This window comes from Pezoporus wallicus, unplaced genomic scaffold, assembly GCF_028554395.1.
Source record: "Pezoporus wallicus isolate ANWC-B61680 ecotype Strahan unplaced genomic scaffold, APGP_CSIRO_Pwel_v1 scaffold_3294, whole genome shotgun sequence".
Lineage (NCBI taxonomy): Eukaryota > Metazoa > Chordata > Aves > Psittaciformes > Psittacidae > Pezoporus > Pezoporus wallicus.
Window position 1 is genome coordinate 15,029,131 of NW_026635478.1, and position 23,967 is coordinate 15,053,097.

Here is a 23,967-nt window from a genome sequence, read left to right on the forward strand (position 1 = left end):
CTTTTCAAAGAGATTCTGTGTCACAGTTCTCAAGTTTCTCCCACTGTTATGCTGAACTAATGCACTTTTTCTGGAGTTTCTGGGTAGAAAGCTTCCATCACATAGGCCAGGACCCCAGTTCTGTCTGTGCCACAAGATGCCACTCATGTCAGGATGTCGTCATTGATTGACATATCCAAGGTACGAAATTTTTATCTTATGAAATACCTTACAGCAACCAGTTCTAGATAAAAGGAGTGGAGACCGGGACAAATAGCATGGACAATCAGAAGGTTTTATTATAAAGAGCAGTAAAATATGAGCTGTTAATCTGAAAAAAACCTTTCTAAATAGAGGCAAAAACCGCACAAAAGTTGTCTCCCTGTGACTAGAATTCTGACCTCTGTAAACCACTCAGTCCAGTTACTGACAAAGGTGAGGTTCAAAGTAATTTCTGCAGAATCTTCCTTCAGGATAAACGGAAAGACCAAAACAAGTAAAATCTATAGAACATTCACCAGTAGCAGATTATTCTCCTAATCTTGGATTTCTTAAGAGGAATCTGTGGCCATGAGTACACATTTCAGGAGTTTACCTTTACACAAAGCTCTCACCAGAACGTATGTCATGGGTTTTCAAAAAGATGAATGGTCAGGGTTAACAATTGCACAGTACCTCCCTTGTTAGGAAAAGCACTTTATCTGGAGTTTCTGATCCACACTGACCCCAAGCTCTTTTGAAATATGGGCCAGAATGGGTCATTCTGATCTACTGCAGTTTGGGATTTGCTTATTTTTCATTCTTCTATATGATTTTCATTGCCCTCCCAGAAATAACCAAGTCTCTTATCCTCTCCTTCCTCTACAAATGCTGGTCTGATACCTTCTGATTATCTCTTCTGGCACATATCTAATTTCAGCTGGAAGGTGGGGAGCAGGGTGATTTGTATTCTGCAAGGGCGTATTCATCTGAAAAGAAGAAAGGAAGATGACATTTTTATAAGTGAGAAATCATTCTGACCCCAGTTTGTGCGCACTTGCGATTAATGCATTATGAACCAGAAAACATTTGATAGATGTTGTGATAGCCTTCCAGCTGTCAAGGCACTCAGTTACAGGGGTGCACAGTCAGAACCCAATGCACTCCTCTGGCTATGCTTGACAGGACACATCATTGCTGAGATCATGAAAGATGTGGATCAGGTGGCAGAACATGTGCTCCAGGGCCAGTTCTCTGGACACTGCTGCTAATCTGTTAGGATGCAGCTCCCAAAGGTTGTGCCACGCTTGAGAAAAGCACAGGGAAACCTGTCCTGGGTAATGTCTGATAACTGAGTAATGTCTGATGCAACTGTAATCCTGTGACGCCAGACTGGGAAAGGTGGTCAGACACTTCACTTTCTAGTTAGGTGCTTAAATTCCTTTTGAGTTCAGTGGAACCGTCATTCCTACCTAAGTATTTAAACTACACAAAAGAGGAGCTTCTTGACAGCAGCCTTCTATGGTAATATAAAGCAAAAATATGAGATAACCCACACCAGGAAAGTCAGGGCCACCGCTGCATTTGAGTTATTGATTTTTAACCATAGTGTTCAAGCTGTGGAAAAAAAGCGGAATCACACTTCTTTATGTATGTAGTTTATAGGAAAACAACTCCTGACATACCACTTTCTAATCTGCTTTATGTCTAAATGCAGCCGAAAAAGAAAAGATGGGGGAGAAACTGTGTATGATCTGCAAACCCTTTGCAATTCAGTAGTCAAAACCAGCAGAATTGCCAACTTGCTCTCCACTTGTCTCTCCTGAGACACAAAGGTAGCAAATGCAGTAAAGGGAAGAGAGGCTTGCACAGAGAGAGCAAGGGAAAACACACTGTCCACACTTTGTAAATACTGAGATCAATACTTCGATTTCACTGGTTTTGCTCAGGCCTACTAAGGTCACCTACCTGTTTCGTAGTAATCATACATATGTACTGGCACTGGTTTGATATCTGAGACAGGCAGGCTTTGCTCCACACTGAAGGAGAAGTTTATTTCCTTCTGGGAAACCTGGAAATGGCAAGACAAGAAAATTCATCAGACTTTTTCTTCTTATATCTACCCTGAGGCTAAGGTTGAAGAAGGCATTTCTGGGTCAGACTGTGTGATAAAGTGCCATTCTCAGTTCTCTCCAGATCGTAAACTTGATATCAAATCAGGTTAATTGTTTAAAAGCTGTTGCTAAATAAGTTTTGTTGCTAAAATTGTGTGCTCTTTTCTTTCTTTCTCTTCGTATTTCCATTGCCAATTATCCCAGCCATTCCTTGGTTACTGCAGCTTTCAGCACATCAGCATTCATCTTGTCATTGAAAGTTGCCATTAATTTCTTTCCTTGCCCTTTCCAGATAAAATCACCTTCAGCACCTTTATGAATCTTCTCCTCCCTTTTCTTTCTTAGATCACTTTGAGCTCAAGATGTCCATCCTCCCCTGTGATTCTGTTCCTCAGTCCACACTCTTGAAGCTATATATCCCAAACTTTCCTCTAGCCTCAGCTTCCTCAGCTGCCCAAACTTCCTCTTGTGTATCCCTGCTCTCTTCACCCTTTGTCCTTGTTTTTATCTTGCTGACCACTTTATAGGAATGGAGCCATGAACAAGGGCTCTGGAGAACTTTCTGCATCCCTGGTGTCCCACTGAGTAAATTTTTCACATCTCAAGATCTCAGCTTCTCTGTGAATTCAGAACACTGACTCCAATCTTCCTTACTAGATTCTTGGAGACCATAAGAACTACTAATAAGAATTACTATTTGAGAGGTAGATACTGTTACTATTTCATTTTGGTTCCTCTCTCCTTCCCTTCTTGGTATTTTAAGATCCCCTCTGTTTTAATTTTCATCTTTCTCCTCTCTCATTCCCTTTATCAATGTCACTGATGTGGAAGAACTATTCTTTTCATGCATAAATCTCTCTAAAAGGGAGGGGACGATACTGACTCCCTGTAAAATGCTCTCAGATTAATTGATGAGAAGCCTCACTTAGTGGCTGAGCAATATTATGTGGACCGGAAACTTTTGCAACATGGACTGCAATTTAGCTGTGTTTGAGAAATGCTATTTAATCATACAGCATTCTTCACAAAAAGCAATAAATGCTTATCACTTCACCGTAGACTACAACTACTTTGTATATATAGATTTGATGTTGGATTGAATGAAACCCCTTTACATCTTTAAGACGTGTATTGCTAATCTGCTATTAATGAGATATACTTGTTTTAATCTGGGAGCCTGTTTTAAACTTCCAATTTAATGAAACCAAAAAAGAAACCTCCCAGACTTACCTTCTGAAGGTAGAAAAAGATGTGGTTGTTCTTGATATCTACACGATCCACAACAGAATTCCGGTACTGAAGCTTTAAATAAGGCAAATAATAGCAATGTTAACATAGGAGACTTGCCAAGGACACTTAGAAATAACTATTCCGTAGCAAAACACGTTTAAAGTGGCTGCCGCCCTCCTCCTGTGCCATTCTGACATCTCTTGGCCAAAATGAGAAACGCAAGTAGAGCATTTTCACAACAGGCCGAGTGCAAACCAATCACAATGATGAACAGTTTTACCAGTCAGCTTCGGTGCATATGACTTCAGCATTAACTTGAATGCTCTCATTTCAATGAGAATTTACACTTACACGACATTTCTGCAGCTCAAGCTGACTCACTTGCTAGTCCATTGTATATTTTAAAATAACACAAATGTTTTAAAAAAACTAGAAAAGCGTATGAGCAAAATTATTTTCCTATAAAATCACACAACCCCAAAATATTCCAAACTTTAAAACCAGCTCTTTCTTTTTTTCCCCAAGTACCTATTAAAAGGAATAGCATGCCAGTGTAACTTGCTAATGGAAAAATCTTGCAAAGTAAAGTTATGAATCTTACACAGTTCTAGCAAAAAAAAAAAGGAATTCAGGCCTGAAGGATGAATGATTACAAGTGTACCAAGCTATGAGCAGACTACAGTGAACTGCATTCTTCTTGTTGACCACTTGAAGTCTTGGCCAAATACTGAAGATACCAGAGGATCTGATTCAGCTATGGGAGAGACCAGGCCTTGGGAGCAGAAACTGGTCAGGCTATTGGGCTTGACCAGTTGCAGAGACTCCTTTGTGTTTGTTTGGGTGTGTGCACGTGCCTGCATGAGGCAACTGGGAGGCCAAGCCCAGCTGCTGCAGAGACTGCATGTCTACTGTTTACTGAAGATACATCATGGATATGTTAGCCGTTTACTGGAGATACCCACCATGCATATATGTGAATGCTGGGGGGCACTCTAGGGTCCTGCCACTAGAGTGCTGCTGCAGCCTTGGGGGTGCACATGTCCAGGTCCCAGAAACTGGATAGAACAATAATCAGCTACTGGGCAGATTGGGTGTCTAAGGTCAGCTACATACATGTATACATTCATATATATATGTATGTTTATCTTTCCCACAAATGAGTTTTCAGTCTGGTTACCCAGGAAAGGAAACAGAATAAGGTCATTTGTGCTGCGGTTGTGTAAATGCTGTTTTTCTGTCTCTGATGACCTGTGGGGCCAGCCTTGTAGGTATTTAGATATGTGTGTGATGTGTATGTCTGCCTATTGAGAATACACAGACTGCTGTTGGCTGTACCTGGGGATATGAAGCTGCAGCAGTCTCATATCTATTGGGCTACTGGATTTGGCAGCTCCTAATAGATTTGTCTTCAATAGATGAACAGCTACACGTCTGATAGTGTGACAGAAGGCTGTACCCAGAGACTTGGCAGAATTCCCCTGGGGCTCCAGTTTGCTAACCAGAGACTATTTTTATCTGCTTCCTATGCTTTCAGTGTTTGCCATTCACTTTGCTCTCATTCTTTACCTTTTCCAGGGAAGACCTTACAGGAACAAAACCTGAGAGCATCTTCACATCAATAATAGCCATGTTGGAGACTTTGCGGTTTCCTGTATAACTAAAATGAGAAAAGTTCTGTTAGTCTGGTCTGCAAATGGAAAGGAGGCCAGTGAACTGGATTTTCAGGTCCCAATGATCCTTTTTGACTTCCTGCAGCAGTAGCGGTTAACTGCTTGTACTTAAATCCTTCCTTTGATGCCTTAACAAACTATGAATGCAAAGGGGTTGGTCAATAAGAAGAAGTTACCTGGCAGAGATGACAAGGTCAAACTTTGGTGGGAAGTTGCTTGTGCAAGATACATTGGCTGGCCGTATGGAGAGAGAAAATCCTGCAACTTTTTTTGGCAAATGGATGTTGTATCTCAGTGTGGTCTAAAAGAGATGGGAAGTGCAAGATGGTCACAGGCTTAGATGCTTTGGGGCTTTGGCATGAGGTACGGAGAGGAATGAGGTACAGGGGACCGCCTGCTTAGTTCTCAGAGGGGTGGTGCTGAGTTTCCAGCTTGCTTACCTGCAGATAGACACAGCCAGTGCCATTCACTTCCACACTGTAATTCCCAGGAATAGCAGGTAAGGAAGCCTGCTGCAGTAAGAAGCGGTTATTGTCATTCACCTGGAAAGTCTTACTGGGGGATTCCATGAAGTTGACTTTGACTGTGTTAAGACTGTTTTTAGAGAAGGTGAGGTATCCATACTGGGCTAAAGCTTGGAGAGCAACAACAGTGTCCTGAAAAGAACAACATGATTCCTAATTAGATACCCAGCTGTAAGATGGCACATGAGATTAGCACAGCTCCTATTTCCCTGATGCTTTGTCCGTGCTCATACATGGAGGGGGACTTTGTAAAGAGCTAAGGAGACACAATACAAGTTCTGGGGCAACCACACCCAGTTGTTACCTGGCTGGAAGAGAAACCACCATATGGGTTCTGCTGTTTGACAAGCCAGTGCACAATGTGAGAAGTGTAAGATAAATCTTCTGGAGTGAGTTTTGCTTTGTTAAGCAAAGCCAGGAGCACATAGCTGGTCATTTCAACCTCAGCAGAAGGGGCACGGGAATAGAAGACAGGTAAATGTTCTGCTGGTGGCTTCTTTTCTCTCTGCCAGTGAACTGAAGCACCTGAAAACAGAAGAGTGGGATGTATAAAGCATGGAAAAATCTCTTGCTGGTTAATTCACTACAGCATCACTTGGGAGATAGATATAGGCACACAATTCCCTCCCTGTCTTTACCCTGGAGTTTTTTCAGCCATCAGTGCCCTGAACTGGAAAAGTTTTAGTTCCAGGACTGAAAACAGAAAGGGATGGAAAAGAAATTAATAAAAGGAGGCTACATAAGTCAAAGAGTGGTTGAAGTGAAGGCAGTGCAGCAGATGCTAAAGCAGTAGCAGACTGGAGCACATGACACAGCCAAGGGAACTGGGTTTGTTCAATGTGTAGAAGAGGCTATTGGAGGAACCATTCAGTCTTCTACCACCTTGGACTGAGACTTCCAGAGGTCTTTCCCCATATTTCATAATTCTGAGAAAATCAGGCCACAACTCCATCTTTTGTGAAGCAAAGAAAGAGAGACAAAGAAGTTCATAGAGATAAATTCAGTAGCAGAGCAGGCATGAAATGGGAGGGGAGCAGCATTAGTGAGAAAACTGTATTCAGATAGCTTACATCATACCACAGGCCATTCCATCAGCTGTATTGCCTGTATCATGGCCATCCTGTACTTACCATCTCTAGTAGCTGTCTTGTCCAGCTTCTCAAGGAAGAATTGGTATCTTTTCTCTTCATCAGCTAAGCCATAAGCATAGGCAAAGAGGGCCTGGTTATACAGGTTGTGGACTCCATTGCTAAATGCAGTCTCCAAACAGTTCATGCCATTCTGGACAACAGGATGCTGATAATGCAAAACATAATAGGGTTGTCAGGTACTTGGAATTGTGTCTCAGCTTCTCTTTAAATACTTCCACCACTGCTTAAGCTGCCATAACTGACCCTTCACCCTAAGAATATACATGATCCATGTTATATCTAAGGGCCTACATTGTGTATCCTATAAGAAAATGCCCTTCTAACGGTACTGCCTTTTTTCTTTACTTGTTTAGAGGCAGCATGGCCAGACTAACAGATCACTGGTTCTTTTCCTGAGCTGGACTCTTGATGGAGTAAGCAAGTTCAGTCTGGATTTTGCATCTACATAGACTACCAACTGGATTCCTCAGGGATTTTTCAAATTAACTCATAGGAACTGATTTGTAACACTCATCAAATACTTATGGCAACTGCAGGTTCTGGAAATAAATTTCCTCAGATGACCCTAATGTCCAACAATCAGTATTTACCAAGAACGATTTGTATTGCTCAAGAATACAGATGTGAGAACTATGACTTGCACACTGTTTGACAACTGGATGACTGGACTAATAGAGCATAACATCATCAAATACCTACCGCAGCAGAGTGTCCAGCCTCCAGCAAAGCTGCTACAACGTAGGCTGTGAGTGAGTATTCACCCTCTTCTCCACCCTGAAGGAAAAACAAGCAAAGAAATGATAAGCACAGAAAGAAATAAAATATTATTTAATTCATAGTTATTAATTCATAGTAATTAATTCAGATACCAGTTAGATTTGAGATCAGAAGTAATTTCTGTATCCCTGTGTGCACAGGAACAAGATAGATCAAGTTCACTCAGGATAAAGCCAAAAATCATTTCATGTGTTTTTCTGGCTTTTGCACATATGCAATAAAGCACATTATAGCCTGTGGCTGAACACATAACACAATAGTAAAAATAAAACCTGAGACTTCTAACTCAGACAGTTCTACTTGTTTCTATCACATTGTCAATAGCAGACAGAAGAATCATTCCCTGCTTGTATATGATAGAAATAAGAGAATAGTACCAGAAAGAGTAAGGGTATGGTCATAAGCTTGTGCCCGGAAGACATGATCCAGATCAATCCCAATGGCAGGACTGGAAGTGTGGGACTACACTAGTCTCAGTTACCTTCAGAGCATTGTTAAAATGTGATCCAGTGTTTTCAAAGCAGCCATCTGACTTCTGCTTGCTTGCCAGCCAGATCAAAGCTTGAGACTGGACTTTGTCATCAATGTAGATGTAGCGTTTGGCTTGTTCAAATGACTTATACACAAAGGCAGTGAGCCTGTAGATGAATCAGAAACAGAAAGCAGGTAAGGTGTGAACAAGATGAAGAACGTTTACCAGCAACTGGATGTGCACAAAAAAATTACATTAAATGAACCCTGTAATGTCTGAGGTAAAAGAAACAAGTGTTTTGTAAGTTTAAATAAATAAGATAGTTAAAAATTGACCTGAGGTTTCTCTATCACTGTGCTTGAAACCATTCTTTCAGAACAAGGGTATAGACACAGCTTGATGATTCATGATAGTAATTTCTAATTTTAAGTAATAGAATTATGAATTAAACTAGGTGGGAAAGTACTTCTGGAAGTCTCCAGTCCAACCACTTGCTTGTACTAGGGACAACCTAGCTCTTTCTTCGATCACATAAAGAAAATCTCCAGAGATAGATATCCACATCCTCTCTGGGCATTTGTCTCAGTGCTTCCCCTTCTCCTGGGGAAAAATGTTGGTTTTTTTTCCCTCTACTCAGTTGGAGTTTTCCCTGTTGCAACTTGAGTAAGGACAAACTCTTGTTCTTACTCTGTGCACCCCTGAAAAGAGTGTGTCTTTCTTCTCTACAGTCCCCATCTAGGTAGCAGAAAGTTTTACCCAATTTTCCCTTTACTCTCCTCTTCTATAGGGTGAACAAACCCAGTTCCTTCGGCCTCGCCTTCAACATTATGTATTCTAGCCCAAATCATCTTCCCCTCTTGTTGCACTCTCTCTGGTTTATTAATCTCTCGTTTACTAGGGAATCCAAATTAATCGAGCTTTGTCCATTTGGTCTATTAAAAATAAGAACAACTTAATACTGATCATTTTTCAAAGCCTAAGGATCCTAGGAAATAGAAAGCATCATCACTTACCATACACTCCCTTCCATATCTCGTTTCCCAAAAGAGCTGTAGGATCCATCCCGGTGTTTGTATGATAGCTGTTTTTGGTACCCTAAAAACACAATAAAGAAGACATATTTCTAATCACAGAAAAGAACTAGTTCTGCTGATCGTTCAACTAAAGCTGTGAGACTTTTTAATTTACTACTAAGTAATGTATGTCTGGTGAATAATGTCAGCTACTATGAATTCTAGGTGCTTTTGCTGCAGGAAGTATGACATGCTTCTTTGGGGTGCTGTCACTGCATGCTCCAATGCAGTAAATGTGGTGCTAGAATTCAGAGATGAGTGTTAAACATTTAGACCTGAAGAGTTTAATGCACACAATCACAACATTAAATGGAAGAATCTGAAACCTTCTCACCTGTAGATAAATATCCAGTACCCTTGATTCTGATCTCTTCAGTCAGCTGCCCAGTCTTATTCAGATAATCCAGGGCATAGATGTTGGGTGTGAACAAAGCCATGTTCTGTTCTCCACAACCATAAGGCATATGGAGAAGGTTTTCCATGTTCCTCAAGGCTGTACCCAAAATGTCTCCTGAAGAATGAAAGATATAAGAAGTCATTTCAGTTCAAACATTTTTTTTCTTATACAGCATTATACACCAATACTGGCTGGAATGGGTTCTGAGAAACACCAATGAGCCCTTAGAAGGGTTAGATTTTTCCCTGCCTTTTACAACCTGCTTCTCATTTTGTGTGTACAAGTGAGAACAATGTGTGGGGTATGATGCTGATGGGCTACAGAGGCTGTATTGCACAGTATGAGCACACCTCACACTGACCAAGGCATGAAAAAAACCTGTATTTGGAAAGCGATCTAAGTTCAGAACCTCATAAAATTGTCCCTGAAGAGAACTGTCAGGCTTAATAATGACCTTGTGATTAGTAGAGTTGATTGGGACCTGAAAGTCTTGTTCTGTGGGAACTTGCCAACTGACGTGTTTTTCTCCATGCAAAAGCATAAATTTGAAACGAGGCAGTCAGCAAAGTTCTGATGTATTCTTTCCAAGAAATCAAAATAATTTTTTCAAAGAAGTCTGCCTTTTCTACTTCTCCAGCTGAATTCACTGTTTTACTACAGAGAACGGGATATGCTAATATAATCTGAAATGCAATATTAAGTTGAAGTAATTTGAGTATTTTGTCCTCTTTTGATATGACCCAATTGCAAAGTAGGAAACATTTCCTCTAAAATCAAGTATTTCCTCAACTTCCCATTAGTTTTGCACGTGTATACATGATGACAGGTGGTGCAGCACTAGGGAAATACCATTTACTTTTGGCTTTTAGTCTAAGTACTAAAGTACTTACCAGTGATGGAAAAGTAAGCTCTGGCTGATCCCTGCACTAGGTTTCTTGGCAGGCTGAGCAACACAGGTTCAGAGATTGTAGTGCCTGATGAGAAAATGTAACAATAATATTTGTTAAAATAATCTTTTTTCTAGAACTCTCTACTTTGTAAGCATTACTACAGTGACTGTTAAAATCTGCAGCCTGGGTAAAGAAAATGCTGCAGAGACTTGCCTAATGAGTATCTTCCAGAGATACTCATCGTAAGGTATGTCTGAAAAGCCTGAATTGTAGCCCAGCACCTTGACCCTGAAACCCTCTTTCCTCTTCTGGAAGGGTGCCTGGTTTTGTAGGACAAAGCCTGCAAGACAGTGAAGCAGTTCCACTGACTGCCTGGAATGAATGAATGACCTCACCTTACCTTTCGTACAGACGAGGGAGCTCTGAGTCAATTCCTTTTTAATGCCTTCAGGCTGTTTGATTGCAGGTGATTGGTCAGGAAGAGAAGAAAAATGCAGAACATCACTAAGAAGCCATGACAATTTAGCGGTGTAAAGCAGTCTACCCATGTGGCTATCCAGACAGTGCACCCCTGGAACCCAGTCCTACTCCATCTCCGCTAGGATATCTTTTGATCCATGGCTCCCTCTCTCTTTTACACAACATTCTGTCCAGAACAACTTTCTTCTTAGGAAGCAGTTAAAAAATAGACATTGCCAGCCTATAAGAGGGACTCTGTCCAACTAATCCTATGTGGGTTCTGCTTTATGATGCTCAAGATAAACCTTTGTTCTTTTATATCTGCCCTCCACCCCCCTCTACAGTACTAGAGTCACAGGCTAAAGGTATCGAATCTCCTCCCTTCTACCTACATCTCTACTGACATCTGTGAGGTGATACTGACATATGATCCCAGGAAGGAGACAGTGGCAGGAAGAGAGTGGATGCCACTGATTGTTGTGATTTACACTCTTATTTTCATGTGAAGCAGCCTACACAGCTCCACCTGTGTCAGCTGACTTGCCTCCTCACACTAGCTAAGTGCTTCTAATTCACAGCTATAGGAATTGCAGTTCCCACAGAGCAGAAAGCACATTCAGATTTCCTACTGTACCTCAACAAGCAGAGTTTGAATCAGGGTGTCCCTGCGAATTGTCTCCTCTTCTGGAGAAGTGCTGTTTCCCGTACTTCCAGTGTTCAGTTTGGCCTCAGCAGTAATCGTGAATTTCACTTCACCTGGAAAGCCACCCACCAACCCAAGAAAAGAGTTATCTTCCATGGCTACAGCTATCCCTGATTTTCACTGCCTCTTCTAGGCTGATGAACTGTTGAGAAATGTGTTCCCTCTGAAGGCAGCTCAGTAAAAACAAACTTCATGGAGGTTCCACATCTGTCTGCTACTGGCAAGGAGTGGTAGATTGGGGCCCTAGTATGAGGAATCAAATAGGGATGATCCTGGCCAAAAAAAATGACAGTACTATCAGTTTCCACCTCTCTTAGGGTTGTAGTTTCCTTTGGCCTAGGGCAGTGTTGCAATAGCTATAGCTCTGCTGCATCTTTCCTTCTGATGGAATTTGTTAACTGAGGGACAACAGTGAGGAGCAGCCTCAGGGCTGCTGCAGCACTGAGGAGCAACCCTGCAGTGAGAAGCTGTAGAAGTGTTGCTCACTTCACCCTTTCAATCACTGCAAACTGGAAATCCAAAGAAGCTTTTTACTTGGAAAAAAAAATGCATTATCAGAGTTATTAGGGAGAAACAACAGCTTTTTTTTTTTCAGCTCTGCAATATTATTTCGCTGCATATCCAGTTTTCATCCCACTATAATTTTGTATCTTTCTCAGTGAGTTTGAAGGGAATCACTCACACTGACTTCAGGATTTTAGAAATTACCTTTTAAGGAAAAGGTCCCTCGGTGGTTCATTTTGAGAAGAATCTTTGCTACTTAAAAGCTTTTTGTACTTCAGCTTCTGGGGCACTTATACATGCATACTGTTCTAAATGCTTTTTAAAAAGACACTATTGACTTGAAGGCAGTCTAAATTGACACAGCTGTAAAATTGGGGAAGAGCAATGTCCTCTTTGCCTGTTGGGAATCTGATCCAAAATTATAAGCAAATTTTATTCTTACTGAATACAGCTGCTTAAGTGCAAAAATGTCAGCTGAAAGATTATGGGCACATGAAATTCTGCCAGTATTTCATACATAATGTGGGAAGTGAAGAGTTAGTCCTAAAATGGACAGGAAATTAAGTACCAAAAATCAGAAGAGATAAAACATTAGAACAATTCACTGCTCATTCAATGTGTCTAAGGGAGCTTTAGCAGAGATGCAGTACTAAATTCATGGAGCAATAAATGGAGCTGTCCAGAAATGCCTGCTTGTGGGTTATTGCTACTTCATTAAAAGGTAGGAGTAAGAGAAGAAGAAAGATCAAACAGGGATTTATCAATGTGATGAAAAGACAAACTTACCGAGTTTTTGGGGGCTAACTGCCCAAATATAGGTTTTTCTTTCATTGGCACACACCTTTGCTGTGTTGCCCTCTGGTGAAAGGATTTCTGCCTTGTAGTCACTCGACTTTGCTAGTACGGCACTGATCTGAGACAAAGAAAGAAGGAGAACAATTGCAAATGAAGTAGGCTGCCCCTAAAGCTAGGCTGCAGAGCAAGGGAGACCTCCTAGAGAAACTGAATCTGTGGGGTGGTACCAGGACAGAAGGACAGGGCACTTCTCTGAGGAAGCGGCAAAGCTGTCTCTTTTCTGCCCACTATCAGTAACTGTTTCCCAGAAGTATACCAAGGTGTCTGTGCCAATTAGTCAAGTCATTTTACGAGTTACTGCTACATGCAACATACTTAGCATATATTGTGTTTTGCATAGCACAGTACCCAAACTCCACATTCCAGTTCCCCCTTCAGCAAAAAGAAGTAGTAAATTATACAGGGATAAGGATCAAGCTCTTATCTTCTGTGGACCAGCCACAGTTATCATCAGCCACATTTTCTAGGGTTATGACACAGGCATGTGTCCAGGGAAAGAGAGTGATAGAGTAATGTATCGGGCTAAAGTGTAAATTAGACACTTGTTTCTGCATTTCTGGTGCATTATGCAGGAGAACGCCAGGTTGTCTGAGAAATAGACAAAACATATAGGAAGTAAAAGGGAACTTGATATACCTGGATGCATTTGTTGAGGTAATTGAAGACATTGGCTATTAAATTAAATTTTTCCCCTCGAACGACAGAGTATGGCAAGGTGAGACCCACAAAAAATGGTTGGAACGCTGTCAATGAAACAGGTGAAGAGATGCCGAAACCAGCATCATCCTGCATGCAGAATGCGCTGGCTTTCCACTCTGTGATGGTGTCAGGAATGGTGTAAAAGACATTTGCCTCTCCTCTGGAACTGAAGGAAACAAGAAAAACAGAATAAAAAGTGATCTTTGGCATTTTAAAGCCAAATTATAGAATTGGCTCTCTACTTGAGTTAGTTTGAAAGTGTTTTTGTCTCGCTTTCTGCAAGATACCTTTCTATATTTAAAAAAGTTATAAAGCTGGAAGTAAAGATGAAGGTGCTGGTGAACTACATGTTGAAAACACTTGGAGGAACACTCAGCTTTTTAAATTTAGAAATACAATTTGTTTAAATACAATAATCCCCAAACATACAGATTAGAACCAATACATTTGGATTAATGTTCTAGAACAGCCCTTGGATGTATTGTTAAGATGGAGATATTCTTATTGCAGATGCTGTGATAGCCTGGAAAGATAACCAAAATAACCTGAGTTTTTGCTGCTGAATTAAGCATTGGATAAAACACAACAAGTTTTGCTCCTGCTCGCTCCAAAACAAATGGTTTTATTTTACTTTTAGCCCTTATTCTTTCTCCACAGCAGAAGGATGTGGGAAAGCGCACAGAACATATGTTATTCACACTTCAAGTAGGTTTAACACTGTGTACAAGGTTGGGATCTCAACAGTCATTGATCAAGATTAGAAAAGGAGGCCCGAATCTACAAAGTAGACATATGTTCCATGGCTTCAGCCCAGCATTCATTTCAGCAACATGTATAAACTCAAAACCACGCTGTAAGAAGTGAAAATAAAAATACTTACTTGGTATGAAGCAGATCCCAAATCCAGGTCTCAGGGAAGAATTTTCGAACAGTGCTAACTCCAGAAAGAATCCTTGACTCATCTAGAATATTGTCTATGGTTAAAGCATAATAGAAAGGTCACGCCAGAAGAATCTGAACCTCTTAACAGTCAGGCATGCTTAACACCATAAATGAACACTAAATATCCTGTTTGAGCATTTTCCCATTCTTTTTCCCATAAAAAGGGAGAATTCTAACAGATACAGGGTATGTGAAGAAACAATTTCTTATCCGCTCCCTTTTCCCATGGGAAAATACTAGAAAATTTAGCTATTTCACAAGACATTTCACTTCATTTCATACTGAAGGGTTTCATCATCCAGTGAGAAAGGCATGCTCCCCACCCTCTACCACTAGCTCAGTAGAAAACAGTAGCCAGAATTGTCACCAAAACTTCTAATGCTTTACAAACTTTATTCTGAGAACTCAATCATTTTTACCCTGTTCAGTAGTTAAAACTGAATATCCAGTCCATTGGAAAACTACATTTTCCCATACAGTTAAACTACAGATCTGATATTAGGAACCAAGATTTGCTTTCCAGTTTTGCCATGGACTCGCTTGTAATGTTCAAAAAGTCATTTAGCACGGAGGTACCTCGGAGTTCCTAAGTAACAGAGAATTGACTCTACTGCAACAGCTGTCAGAAAGAGATTTCTAGAAACAAACTGGGACACAGACTAATTAAAAAAAAAAAAACCAAAACAAACCCCCTCAACATGCTGGTTGCTATCTTATAAAGGCAACAGTTTTGAAGAGCAGGAAGACTGGGACTGGACATGTAGTATGAACCTTCTTTTACCTGAACCATAACCACCGGCATGGTCAAAATAGACAGGATAATCTTCCATATCTGATTTGTCTTCATTGCACAGAACTGGCTTCCGTAGCACAGAGTTGGTGAAAACCTTCAGGCCCATATCCTGCATGTGAAGGAATTGGTTATGTCACTAGCCAGCAGTGCATCCTATCTGGGTTATCATACCTCATCTCTCTCCTCCCTCCTCACATCCCACCCTTGCAAACCTGAACGTCACAACTCTCTCTACACTCTCTGTGTCTTTCTTATTGAGCAGTGACACCTGGCTCTCTGTGAAGATCAGTAATGATGAGGCTTATGTCAGATCTTAGCCTATAGGGCCAGTGGAAAGTGGAGGCAAGCGTAACAGGAACCAAGTGGCCTACATCACAAACTCAGATATTTACTAGGAATGCCTGAGATCATGAGCCAAGGCCATGGTCGTGCTTAGGAAATACATACTGAAGCATAGGCAGGATCCCAGTGAATCTATCTAGTACTGATTTTCAGGCTTCCTGAAGAGGGAGGGATATGAAGGCAGAAACTGGGAGTTTGGAAACTTTAGGCAGTTCCAGGCATCAGATGCTTTCTCTTAGTAGTTATAACACCACCTGAGAAAGTTGAATGCTAATATGCATGAATTCTTCTGGAATACCTCCCACTTAAAAAGCCACGCAAAGCACATACCCTGAAAATCCTGTAGGCATCACCATCACGACTGACATTCACAGGTTCATAGTACAAGCCATCAAAAAAGGTGGGTTTGATTGGGGTACACGCCTTTGGCTTGTCATCTTCCAGGTTGAGCCCATTGTAGTAATAGCCATGTAAATCACTCATACGAAGCTGGTAGTACACCTGGCAGGTTAGAACAAATAGTATAAACACAAGGAAGGTCCCAGGCAGGTGCAAAAGCACATATATGCGAAGCTTATGATGGCTCCTGCACAATCCTGCACAATATGGTGGCTTTGCCTAGTGTTGCCTAACTGGAAATGAATAAACAATTTGGCTGGTGATACATAAGAAGGACTGTACCACCCTCCCTCTGAGGGGCAACTGCTTTGTGGGGTAAACTCGAGCAAAACGCACAGAGTTATGTCCCCGAGTTTTGCAGACAGGAAGCAGGAGTCCAACTAGCTGACATCTACAGCTTTTGTTCTGGGCCCAAGGCCTATTTGAGTCATAAAATGGAATTTTGACATAATCACTCCCCATGGAGAAACTATGCAACTACGCTTTCAAGGACTTACATTAGACATACTCTTGAGATATGTCTTACATGGCCATGCTTTCCAAAAGTAAATGTTCCACTATGAATTTCTGTCTTTGAGGTATACAACTGCCATAGACAGTTTTTTTTTAATCACTGAGATGCCTGTTTGCAAGGGAAAAGTGAAAATACAGACAGCAGCAAAGACACAACGGTCGGGAATTAAAACGTCGTTGTGGATGTCCCTAGGTCAAAAGAACACAGGACTTGGGATGTGGCTTACTCTCTCGGCAGATAACTCTCGCGCAGGCTGAAGAAGAAGGACGCTCTGGTCTACAGCTCGCAGGGCACAGTAGGAGTTGGCAGCAGCTTTAAGGTGGAGACCGACTTTAGAGCCGGGGAGACCCTGCTTCTCAGAGAACTCGAGCTGGAGCTGGAAATGAATAAATCCAATGCGATCACATAGAAATTAGGAGAATCAGCTTGGCATATAGCCCTAAATCTCGCTTTTCACCCCGCTCACACTGTTCTCTGTGGGGCAAAGCTCCTGCCGCTAGATGGCCCTTCTGAACCCCTGTTCTGTGAAAATTCACCACCTCTGGAATCCCAGTCACCTCCCTCTCCTCACTCCACTCAGGACTTTTTTCCCGAGTCTGAGAATACATGCCAATTCCAGGGACAGCTCTTCATGTTCCCAGGCACATCTGTACCTTTTCCATTCCTAAAGGCCATCCCGAGTGCAGGGCTCTTGATGAAGTCATTCCCTTACTCTTCTCATATTAAAGAGTCATTTGATAGAGCCCTTCATAAGAAAGCAAAGACTTTTACCTTGTTTTTGAAGCATACATCACTCTGTATCCAAGTGCTGTCAGCCACTATCTCCCCATGAGGATGCACTGTGTAGAGCAACAGTCTGGCACTGGGGGCAAGCTTCTCGGTGACAGTCAGTGTGATGGAGAATGTACCTCTGGGAGCTGTGGAAGGAACATGGAACAGGGGATGAGAAGCCAACAAAGGGGATTAGAAAAACTCAGCTTTGGTGGAAGGGCCATATATTTATTCAAGACCTACCAGCACCTTTAAATAATAGGAAAGTTGGATATTGGAAGATTCATCTTGCAGTGGCTGAGAAACAGGTGCCCTTAGCAAAACAATAAAAACAAACTGGAAAGTAATGGAAGTAGAGTGCTTTGCAGAGAGGGGTCTGAGCTGAGCAGAAATCTGACAAGAAAATCTGTGCATGATTGCCTTAGGATCTCAAACCTAGAATGTCCTAGGTGAACCTGCAAATATTCCTCGTCAAGAAATTAAAAAAAAAAAATAGGTTATATTCTTTCTGTTTGGTCACAACAAAGGCTTTTATCTTTCAACTAGCAAGATAAATTTGATCATGATACAGGAGACTGGCTAGATGCTGCAGCAAAAGCAAACAATACAGTCAGTGGTGAGAGGTGATGAAGTTTAAGAGCTAATACCTGATTTAGATGCAGTTCTTTGCTTTCATCCCTTCTTACAAAACTTACTAATGCTCTAGGGCTCAGAAAGGTGCTCTGAAGTAACGCACTCTAGAACTTACCACCAGTGATGTTCACTTGCTTCTGGCCACTGAGAACAATTTTTCCTTTTGTCATCACCTGGGCATAGAAAAAAACTCATGAGACAGGATCAAAAGCACCTTCACCCTTTCCCCATGAAATCACTGATTTTGAGTAGCGTTCTGAGAGGCTTCAAAGGCCATCAAATCAAGCTGTGATCTGTAACCATTGTTTGGTCAGGAGATTTCTGCCTTTTATAGTGTTCAGCAGAGCAAGAAGAGAGATGGGAGTCATGGTAGCACTTACCACATAGTAGAAGTTTGTGTGCCCAGCATTCCTGTAGCTCTCTTTGTTCAGGACATATTGAACATTGATCATTTGCTGTTGGCCACAGCTGAGCTTCTCCTTCACTGGCTCAATTTTCACAAAGCTGTTTGTCCGCGAGTAGAAACGCCGGACAAAGAATAAGGCCTGGGGCTCGTTATCGTTCCTCCAGTTGAAGAAGCCTGCACAGTCATCTAGTGCCTGCCTGACCTATGCAGAGGAATCATATATGAACAATCAACAAAATGAGAAATAAAAAAACAGGAGGTAGGTTAGAGGCTAAAGTATCTTCCTGCTAAAATATTCTGTTGGGAAGCTGATTTTTGGGGCCATTTAAGCCAAAAGCAAGAGCTGGTGTGAAAAAATTGTGCCTCACCAGCCCAGAACAGGGGACCTTCTGGACATCTTTATGTATCTTTATGCACATTGCAGCAGGGAGTTTTTTTCAGATTCTTGCAGGCTTGGGACAGGTCATATAAACTGCTCGGACTTATTGTTAGAATAGCACTGCTCTTTTTCTTGGCTGTTCCCATCACACCAGAAAAAAGGCATGATAACATGAGAGGACCATGTGGTAGCAACAAGCATGAGCCTCTCTCTGCCAGCAGAAATGCAGGGAAGCAGGCAGCAGCAGGGAAAGAGTCTGCATCCAGGCTGGGTGGGGAAGACAGGACAGTCTGTGATGAAGGTCCTCTAGTGCGCAGAGAAGGAAGAGGGCTGCACAAATTGTTTCTGAGCAAAGGAAAAACAATGGGCTGCTGAAAATCACTGCAGCCCAAACATCACTAGGGTGCAATCTGCCAGTTCTCAGGCATTGGTATTTTCTCATATTAGTTTCAGGTGTTGGTAGACTGACTGACTATTTTCTTCATCTGAAAGAATCCTGCCAGCACTTTCCAGGTTGCTTCTAAATCCTTTCTCCAATGAAGTTTTTTTTTTTGCAGGAATTAGACTGAAACCTGTATGTACTTACTCTCAGCTTTAAACTGGGATCAAAGAAGTTGGATGTGTCGATGGAAAAAGCAGCAGTGCCGTTCTTGTTGGTGGTATAGTTGGCTAGATATTCTTCATTGAGCTCCAGCAGCACAGTCCTACCAGCAATAGGTTTGCCATCCACATCTGTCACAGTGATCTGAACATAAAGAATACCCAAGGGATTCAGAAAAAAACAAACCAAAACAAAAAAAAACAATGAGAAAAGCTCCGCTTACCAAAGGACACTCACTTAAGCACTGAGGACAACTGCAGGGAGAAGAAATCAAGAATCATATGTATGTAAGAGGCAAATGCTCCTTCAATACTTTGAAGAAACAGGAGTTCTGCGACAGGCAAAGGCAGGCAATTGCCGTCAGTGCAAGGACAAACTATATGTAACAGTGGGAGAAGGAACTGTATACATACATGATCTCATATAACAAATTCTTTTAATGATAAATACTCCTTCTCTTCTCTGACCATTAGTTCTGTGGGCCTTCACGTAAGATAAAGACCATTGAGTGGATGGAACTCTTATCATCCTCACTCTTTCTGAGCAAAGAGAAACAGAGGGACTCCAGAGTTCATACTCTCTGGAGAGCACTGATTAACAAACCTAAAGCAATTAGATGACTTCACGGCCACAGGTAACCTGTGGAGCTCAGGAGCACCTCGCAGTTCCTAGGCACTTGTTAATATCCTTTGTCTCAACCTCATATCAGGATGATGCTGTACAGCTCCTCCTCCTTTCTGTGCCTGGGATTTTCCTGCATGTGCAGGCTGCTAAGAAGTCGGAATACGCTTCAACACCTTTTACTTTGCTGCTTTAAGTAAGCATCCCTGGGACTGTGTGATACAACACAGGGAAAATTCTACCTTCAGTTTAGGCATAGCTGTTGCTGAAGTAGTTTCTTGCAGACAAAGTTAAAGGCTCATCTGACCTTTCACCTACCCACCTTTTAGGCACTCTCTAAGTATGGCAGAAGAGAGACCCTAACAGTCTAGGTATGATACCATGTTCTTATTTTCTCTAGGAGCATCTAATGTAGCAGGAGAATTATGCAGCAGTCACTGTTATGCAGCATTATCATGCCAAGTTGTCAGCATAGAGTCAAGAGATATCCATAAATAGGGCAACACAGGGACCATCATGCTGGACCTCGGGGAGTTTTGGTTTAAATGTGTTCTTCCAGGCACTCACCTCACCATAGTAAGGAATTCCCCTCTTGTAATAGAAATCCATATTCTTAAACATCACTCTGTCGTTTTCTTGGTTGACTGCAACATAATCATTGCTTTTCATCTGGATACCTGTGAGACACAGACAGTATAAAGGGGAGGAAACAGAAATCAGACTGGCCCGAAAACTGTTTTCTTTGAAAAGCTATATGGAGCAGTGATGCTCTGGAGGGAGAGCTATGCAGAAAATGGTGATTGTTTGCTGCACAGATCAGGATCCAGGAGATTCCTCTCAGAAAGTACCACCTGTTAGCTTTAATCAGCTACTCACAACCTTCACTTGGTATTACCTGTCCCATTTTCAGTGACAATGCTTTCTACATTGAGGCTGGTATACATCCTGGCATAGCTGCGGTAGAGCTGGAATGTTTTGATGGAGATTACAGTGTTGAGGCAGCCGTCCTTCCCCAGCTGGAAACAGAACACAAAGGGAAACCCCATTTTTATCAAGGTTTGGAAAATTACTTCTGACTGTGTATTAGTGGGTCTCTGAAGAGCCTCATTGTCTCTGCTCAAATCTTCTTCAGGTCTTCCTTTCTACTTGCTCCCTTCCTACATTACACTGGCTCCCTTCCTACACTGTTTCAATACCATTTACCTTTGCACCTGCAAGCCTCTCTCCTCATTCCCCCTAGTCCTTTCTTATGCTCATGCTCCTTCTTAAACCCATCTTGCATGATGCCTGGATTCTGATCAGAGCATTTTGATCTAGTGCAGAAATTAATCATTAGTTTAGCATTAAGTGTCCTCAGAGACTCCCAGTATAGGTCTGCTGGTTAGATTTGGTAAGAACACAGCTCCAGTGTTTTAGAAATTACCACAGATTTAGATTTCCATAAGCTTCCATCTCCTCTAGTGACTCTTCTGAGGGAAGAATCAAAGTCTCCTAATAATGTCATCAGTAAAAACTACTTTCATGGTCTTTCAGCACTGCCTGTGAGACAGTGAGAAAAAGCATGCCTCTGAGATTGTCTCTTTGGTGTTCCCCAGGAAATGAATGAAGCCACCAAATACTCTGCTACATGTTGGGTAGTAAAGCTGACTGGGAAGAAAAGCCTTGCCCTGAATCATACCAGTCCAGTGACTGCTTCACAGGTTTCTTTCTGGTTTTGCTCACATCGTGGACTATAAAAGTGCTGCTGACACACATTGATTCGGGCATTCCCTTGCACTGGTTGGTTGTAAGTGTACCTAGGAGAGGAAAAGACATAAGAATCCAATCATGTGGACTTAGCATGAAATCTGCAAAGATTGCAGAGTAATGCAGACTCTAAACCCCTCAGGAGTGCCCATAGCAAGACAGAAGAGCAGGCGGGAATTAGGACCAGTTAGCACTAGCAGAATTCCCTTTGAGTACTTTTAGGCTGTTTCTGGCCATCTTGTTAAAAAAGCCTGTTTTACCATTGTTTTGCTGTAGTCATTCTTCAAGGTCTGAAGCTGGAAAGCGGTGCTGTATTCAGGTTGAGATATTCATTCCCTGCTGCTTGCTTTTTCTTGTTAGTGCCTTATGCAAAGTAGGACATATTGCAGAAAGATCCTTATTCTCCCATTTAGCTCATGCCACCCTGCCCTTTGGCTGTATCACAGCCATCAATGTTAATGACACACCCTGGTACTATTTCTCTCTTTTTCCGTAATAATAAAAAACAACAGCTAGCAAGTATGTACTGCTTGCTATCTTTAAACTACCAGACACACATAAACTCCCTGAGTTCTAATTTTGCTGTGTAGTGGGAAGAGACTTATATTTCATGTCATGAAAGTCACAGCTAAAGGAACTGCCATAACCCGTACATGGAATCAGCAGCAGCAGGGGCCCTGCTTCCCAGCATGCACACCATCCTCTATGCCACATTTCCTGTGCACAGATGTGTTGTTCTCAGCTCTGATACTTACGAAGCACAAACATTGAACCTAATTTCTTCATCAAAGAAAGAAATCCTCTTTGGCACACTGGTTGTCACTTCAAATTTTGGCAGCACTGGAAATGCAATGTGAATATGACTGATCAGTAGTTATATGCCAGAGGCAGGTGTAATGTGTGGAAGACAGGAAAAAACCTGAATCAGTTGGCAAAGGCATTTTCATCAAGAAGGGAGAGGAAAAAGTTCAAAGAAAAGTCTACCTAGGAGCTGGCTGTAGGATAATAATCATAGTAATAATAATTGCAGGCACAGTAAGAATTGTGAGAAGTCACTAACTGGCTTTACATTTTATTCAAAAGAAAGGTGGAAGTAATGCTGATATCTTAATCCAGTTAAGCCCTGAAGAAGAGAAGTTATGCAATCAAACCCCATTGAATAAAAAGGAAACAGATTAAGTGAAATAGTAAAATCAAATAGGTCACTGTCACTCTCTTTTTCCAGCTTATCTTCTGTCCTGGGTCACCAGCAATAATGACTACATAGCTGGAAAAGGCCTTATTATCACAAACCTGTACACAGGGGACTGGAAGACATGAAAGAGCTCTAAAGGGTAAACAGGAAAGGTGCTTTACTGCTCCTACAAAAAAACGCAAACAACTGGGAGTTGTCCAAGCCTACTCTGGGAACTACTAAGGAAAACCTGCCAGTATAAGATGAGAAAACTTGTAAGATCAAAACAAATCTAGGAACTTTTTTCATACGGGCTATTCCAGAGAGTAAGCAGATCATTAAGTGAGCTTTGGCACCTCAAATACCCACTATTTTCCGTCTTGCATTTTCACTGACTATCCAGCCCCATGAGTAACAACCCAGTACCTGTCATGACATATCTGCTTGACAGATAACATCTTCAGATTTCTCTGCATATCTTAGCCTACTGCTTTTCACATGGTGATGACCCCAACAAAAAACAGGCAGGCCTGACTACTCCTTTCAGATGGGGAGTGTAAGTCCTGAGTCATAGGATGTGGATCCCAAAGTCACACAGTGATTTTGTGTCAAGCCGAGAATTCAAAGCACTTAAACTTTTCACAAGCAGCTCCTACCTGAGTTATGCAGAGCAAGCCTCACCACTGGTGCAGGGCAGTTTACAGCCTTTGCTTACCATATTCTTCCACCGTGAAGAACTGGTCCTCTTTTTCACCTGACTTTTTCTCCACAGTGATGTGATAGGATCCCAGAATAGGCTCTGGAATTAGTGGAAAGGAGAGCTGGACAATTCCATGCTTAGATGAGACCTCCAACCACTGGATGATCTTGTTTCGTTCTGGATCCTGGAGAGTGGAAGAGATGTACCCTTTTTCTTGTTTTCTTGCCTTCTTTCCAGTTTTGTATCCTAGCACATTGCCTAAGTGCATGATGTGCTCTGAATTTCCCTGGCTGGAAACTAGGTACACTGCAAGATGATCTCAGATCATCTAGGAATAGTACTTGGTTGGGAGTCAGGTTGCTTATCTGAAGCATCCCTAGCGTAAGTCTTCCTGCCTCAACTCCTGTAAAACAGGAATATTACGAGGGCCTCCTTTAGAAAGTGCAATGTGAAATGTGGTAGAAGACTGG

At 41.8% G+C, this 23,967-nt stretch overlaps 1 protein-coding gene across 1 annotated transcript in view; it reads right to left on the reverse strand.

Annotated features, from left to right (window-relative positions):
• Positions 1-255: 255 nt before the first annotated feature.
• The window catches only part of LOC130609971 (ovostatin-like), a 28,074-nt gene continuing 4,362 nt past the window's right edge, over positions 256-23,967 (reverse strand). The window contains exons 6-35 of the mRNA XM_057429473.1: positions 23,513-23,681; positions 22,379-22,463; positions 21,556-21,673; positions 20,773-20,893; positions 20,445-20,554; positions 19,242-19,400; positions 18,251-18,478; positions 17,986-18,043; positions 17,238-17,383; positions 16,693-16,842; positions 15,884-16,054; positions 15,200-15,320; positions 14,357-14,450; positions 13,414-13,642; positions 12,709-12,835; positions 11,350-11,471; positions 10,657-10,708; positions 10,257-10,340; positions 9,304-9,480; positions 8,910-8,991; positions 7,906-8,062; positions 7,347-7,421; positions 6,627-6,792; positions 5,801-6,021; positions 5,413-5,628; positions 5,149-5,273; positions 4,869-4,959; positions 3,303-3,374; positions 1,927-2,029; positions 256-947 (exon numbers count right to left, since the gene is read on the reverse strand). Coding sequence (XP_057285456.1) covers positions 895-947; positions 1,927-2,029; positions 3,303-3,374; positions 4,869-4,959; positions 5,149-5,273; positions 5,413-5,628; positions 5,801-6,021; positions 6,627-6,792; positions 7,347-7,421; positions 7,906-8,062; positions 8,910-8,991; positions 9,304-9,480; positions 10,257-10,340; positions 10,657-10,708; positions 11,350-11,471; positions 12,709-12,835; positions 13,414-13,642; positions 14,357-14,450; positions 15,200-15,320; positions 15,884-16,054; positions 16,693-16,842; positions 17,238-17,383; positions 17,986-18,043; positions 18,251-18,478; positions 19,242-19,400; positions 20,445-20,554; positions 20,773-20,893; positions 21,556-21,673; positions 22,379-22,463; positions 23,513-23,681 — 3,882 coding nt within the window. The 3' untranslated portion in view covers positions 256-894. The remainder of the gene's footprint in view (positions 948-1,926; positions 2,030-3,302; positions 3,375-4,868; positions 4,960-5,148; positions 5,274-5,412; positions 5,629-5,800; positions 6,022-6,626; positions 6,793-7,346; positions 7,422-7,905; positions 8,063-8,909; positions 8,992-9,303; positions 9,481-10,256; positions 10,341-10,656; positions 10,709-11,349; positions 11,472-12,708; positions 12,836-13,413; positions 13,643-14,356; positions 14,451-15,199; positions 15,321-15,883; positions 16,055-16,692; positions 16,843-17,237; positions 17,384-17,985; positions 18,044-18,250; positions 18,479-19,241; positions 19,401-20,444; positions 20,555-20,772; positions 20,894-21,555; positions 21,674-22,378; positions 22,464-23,512; positions 23,682-23,967) is intronic.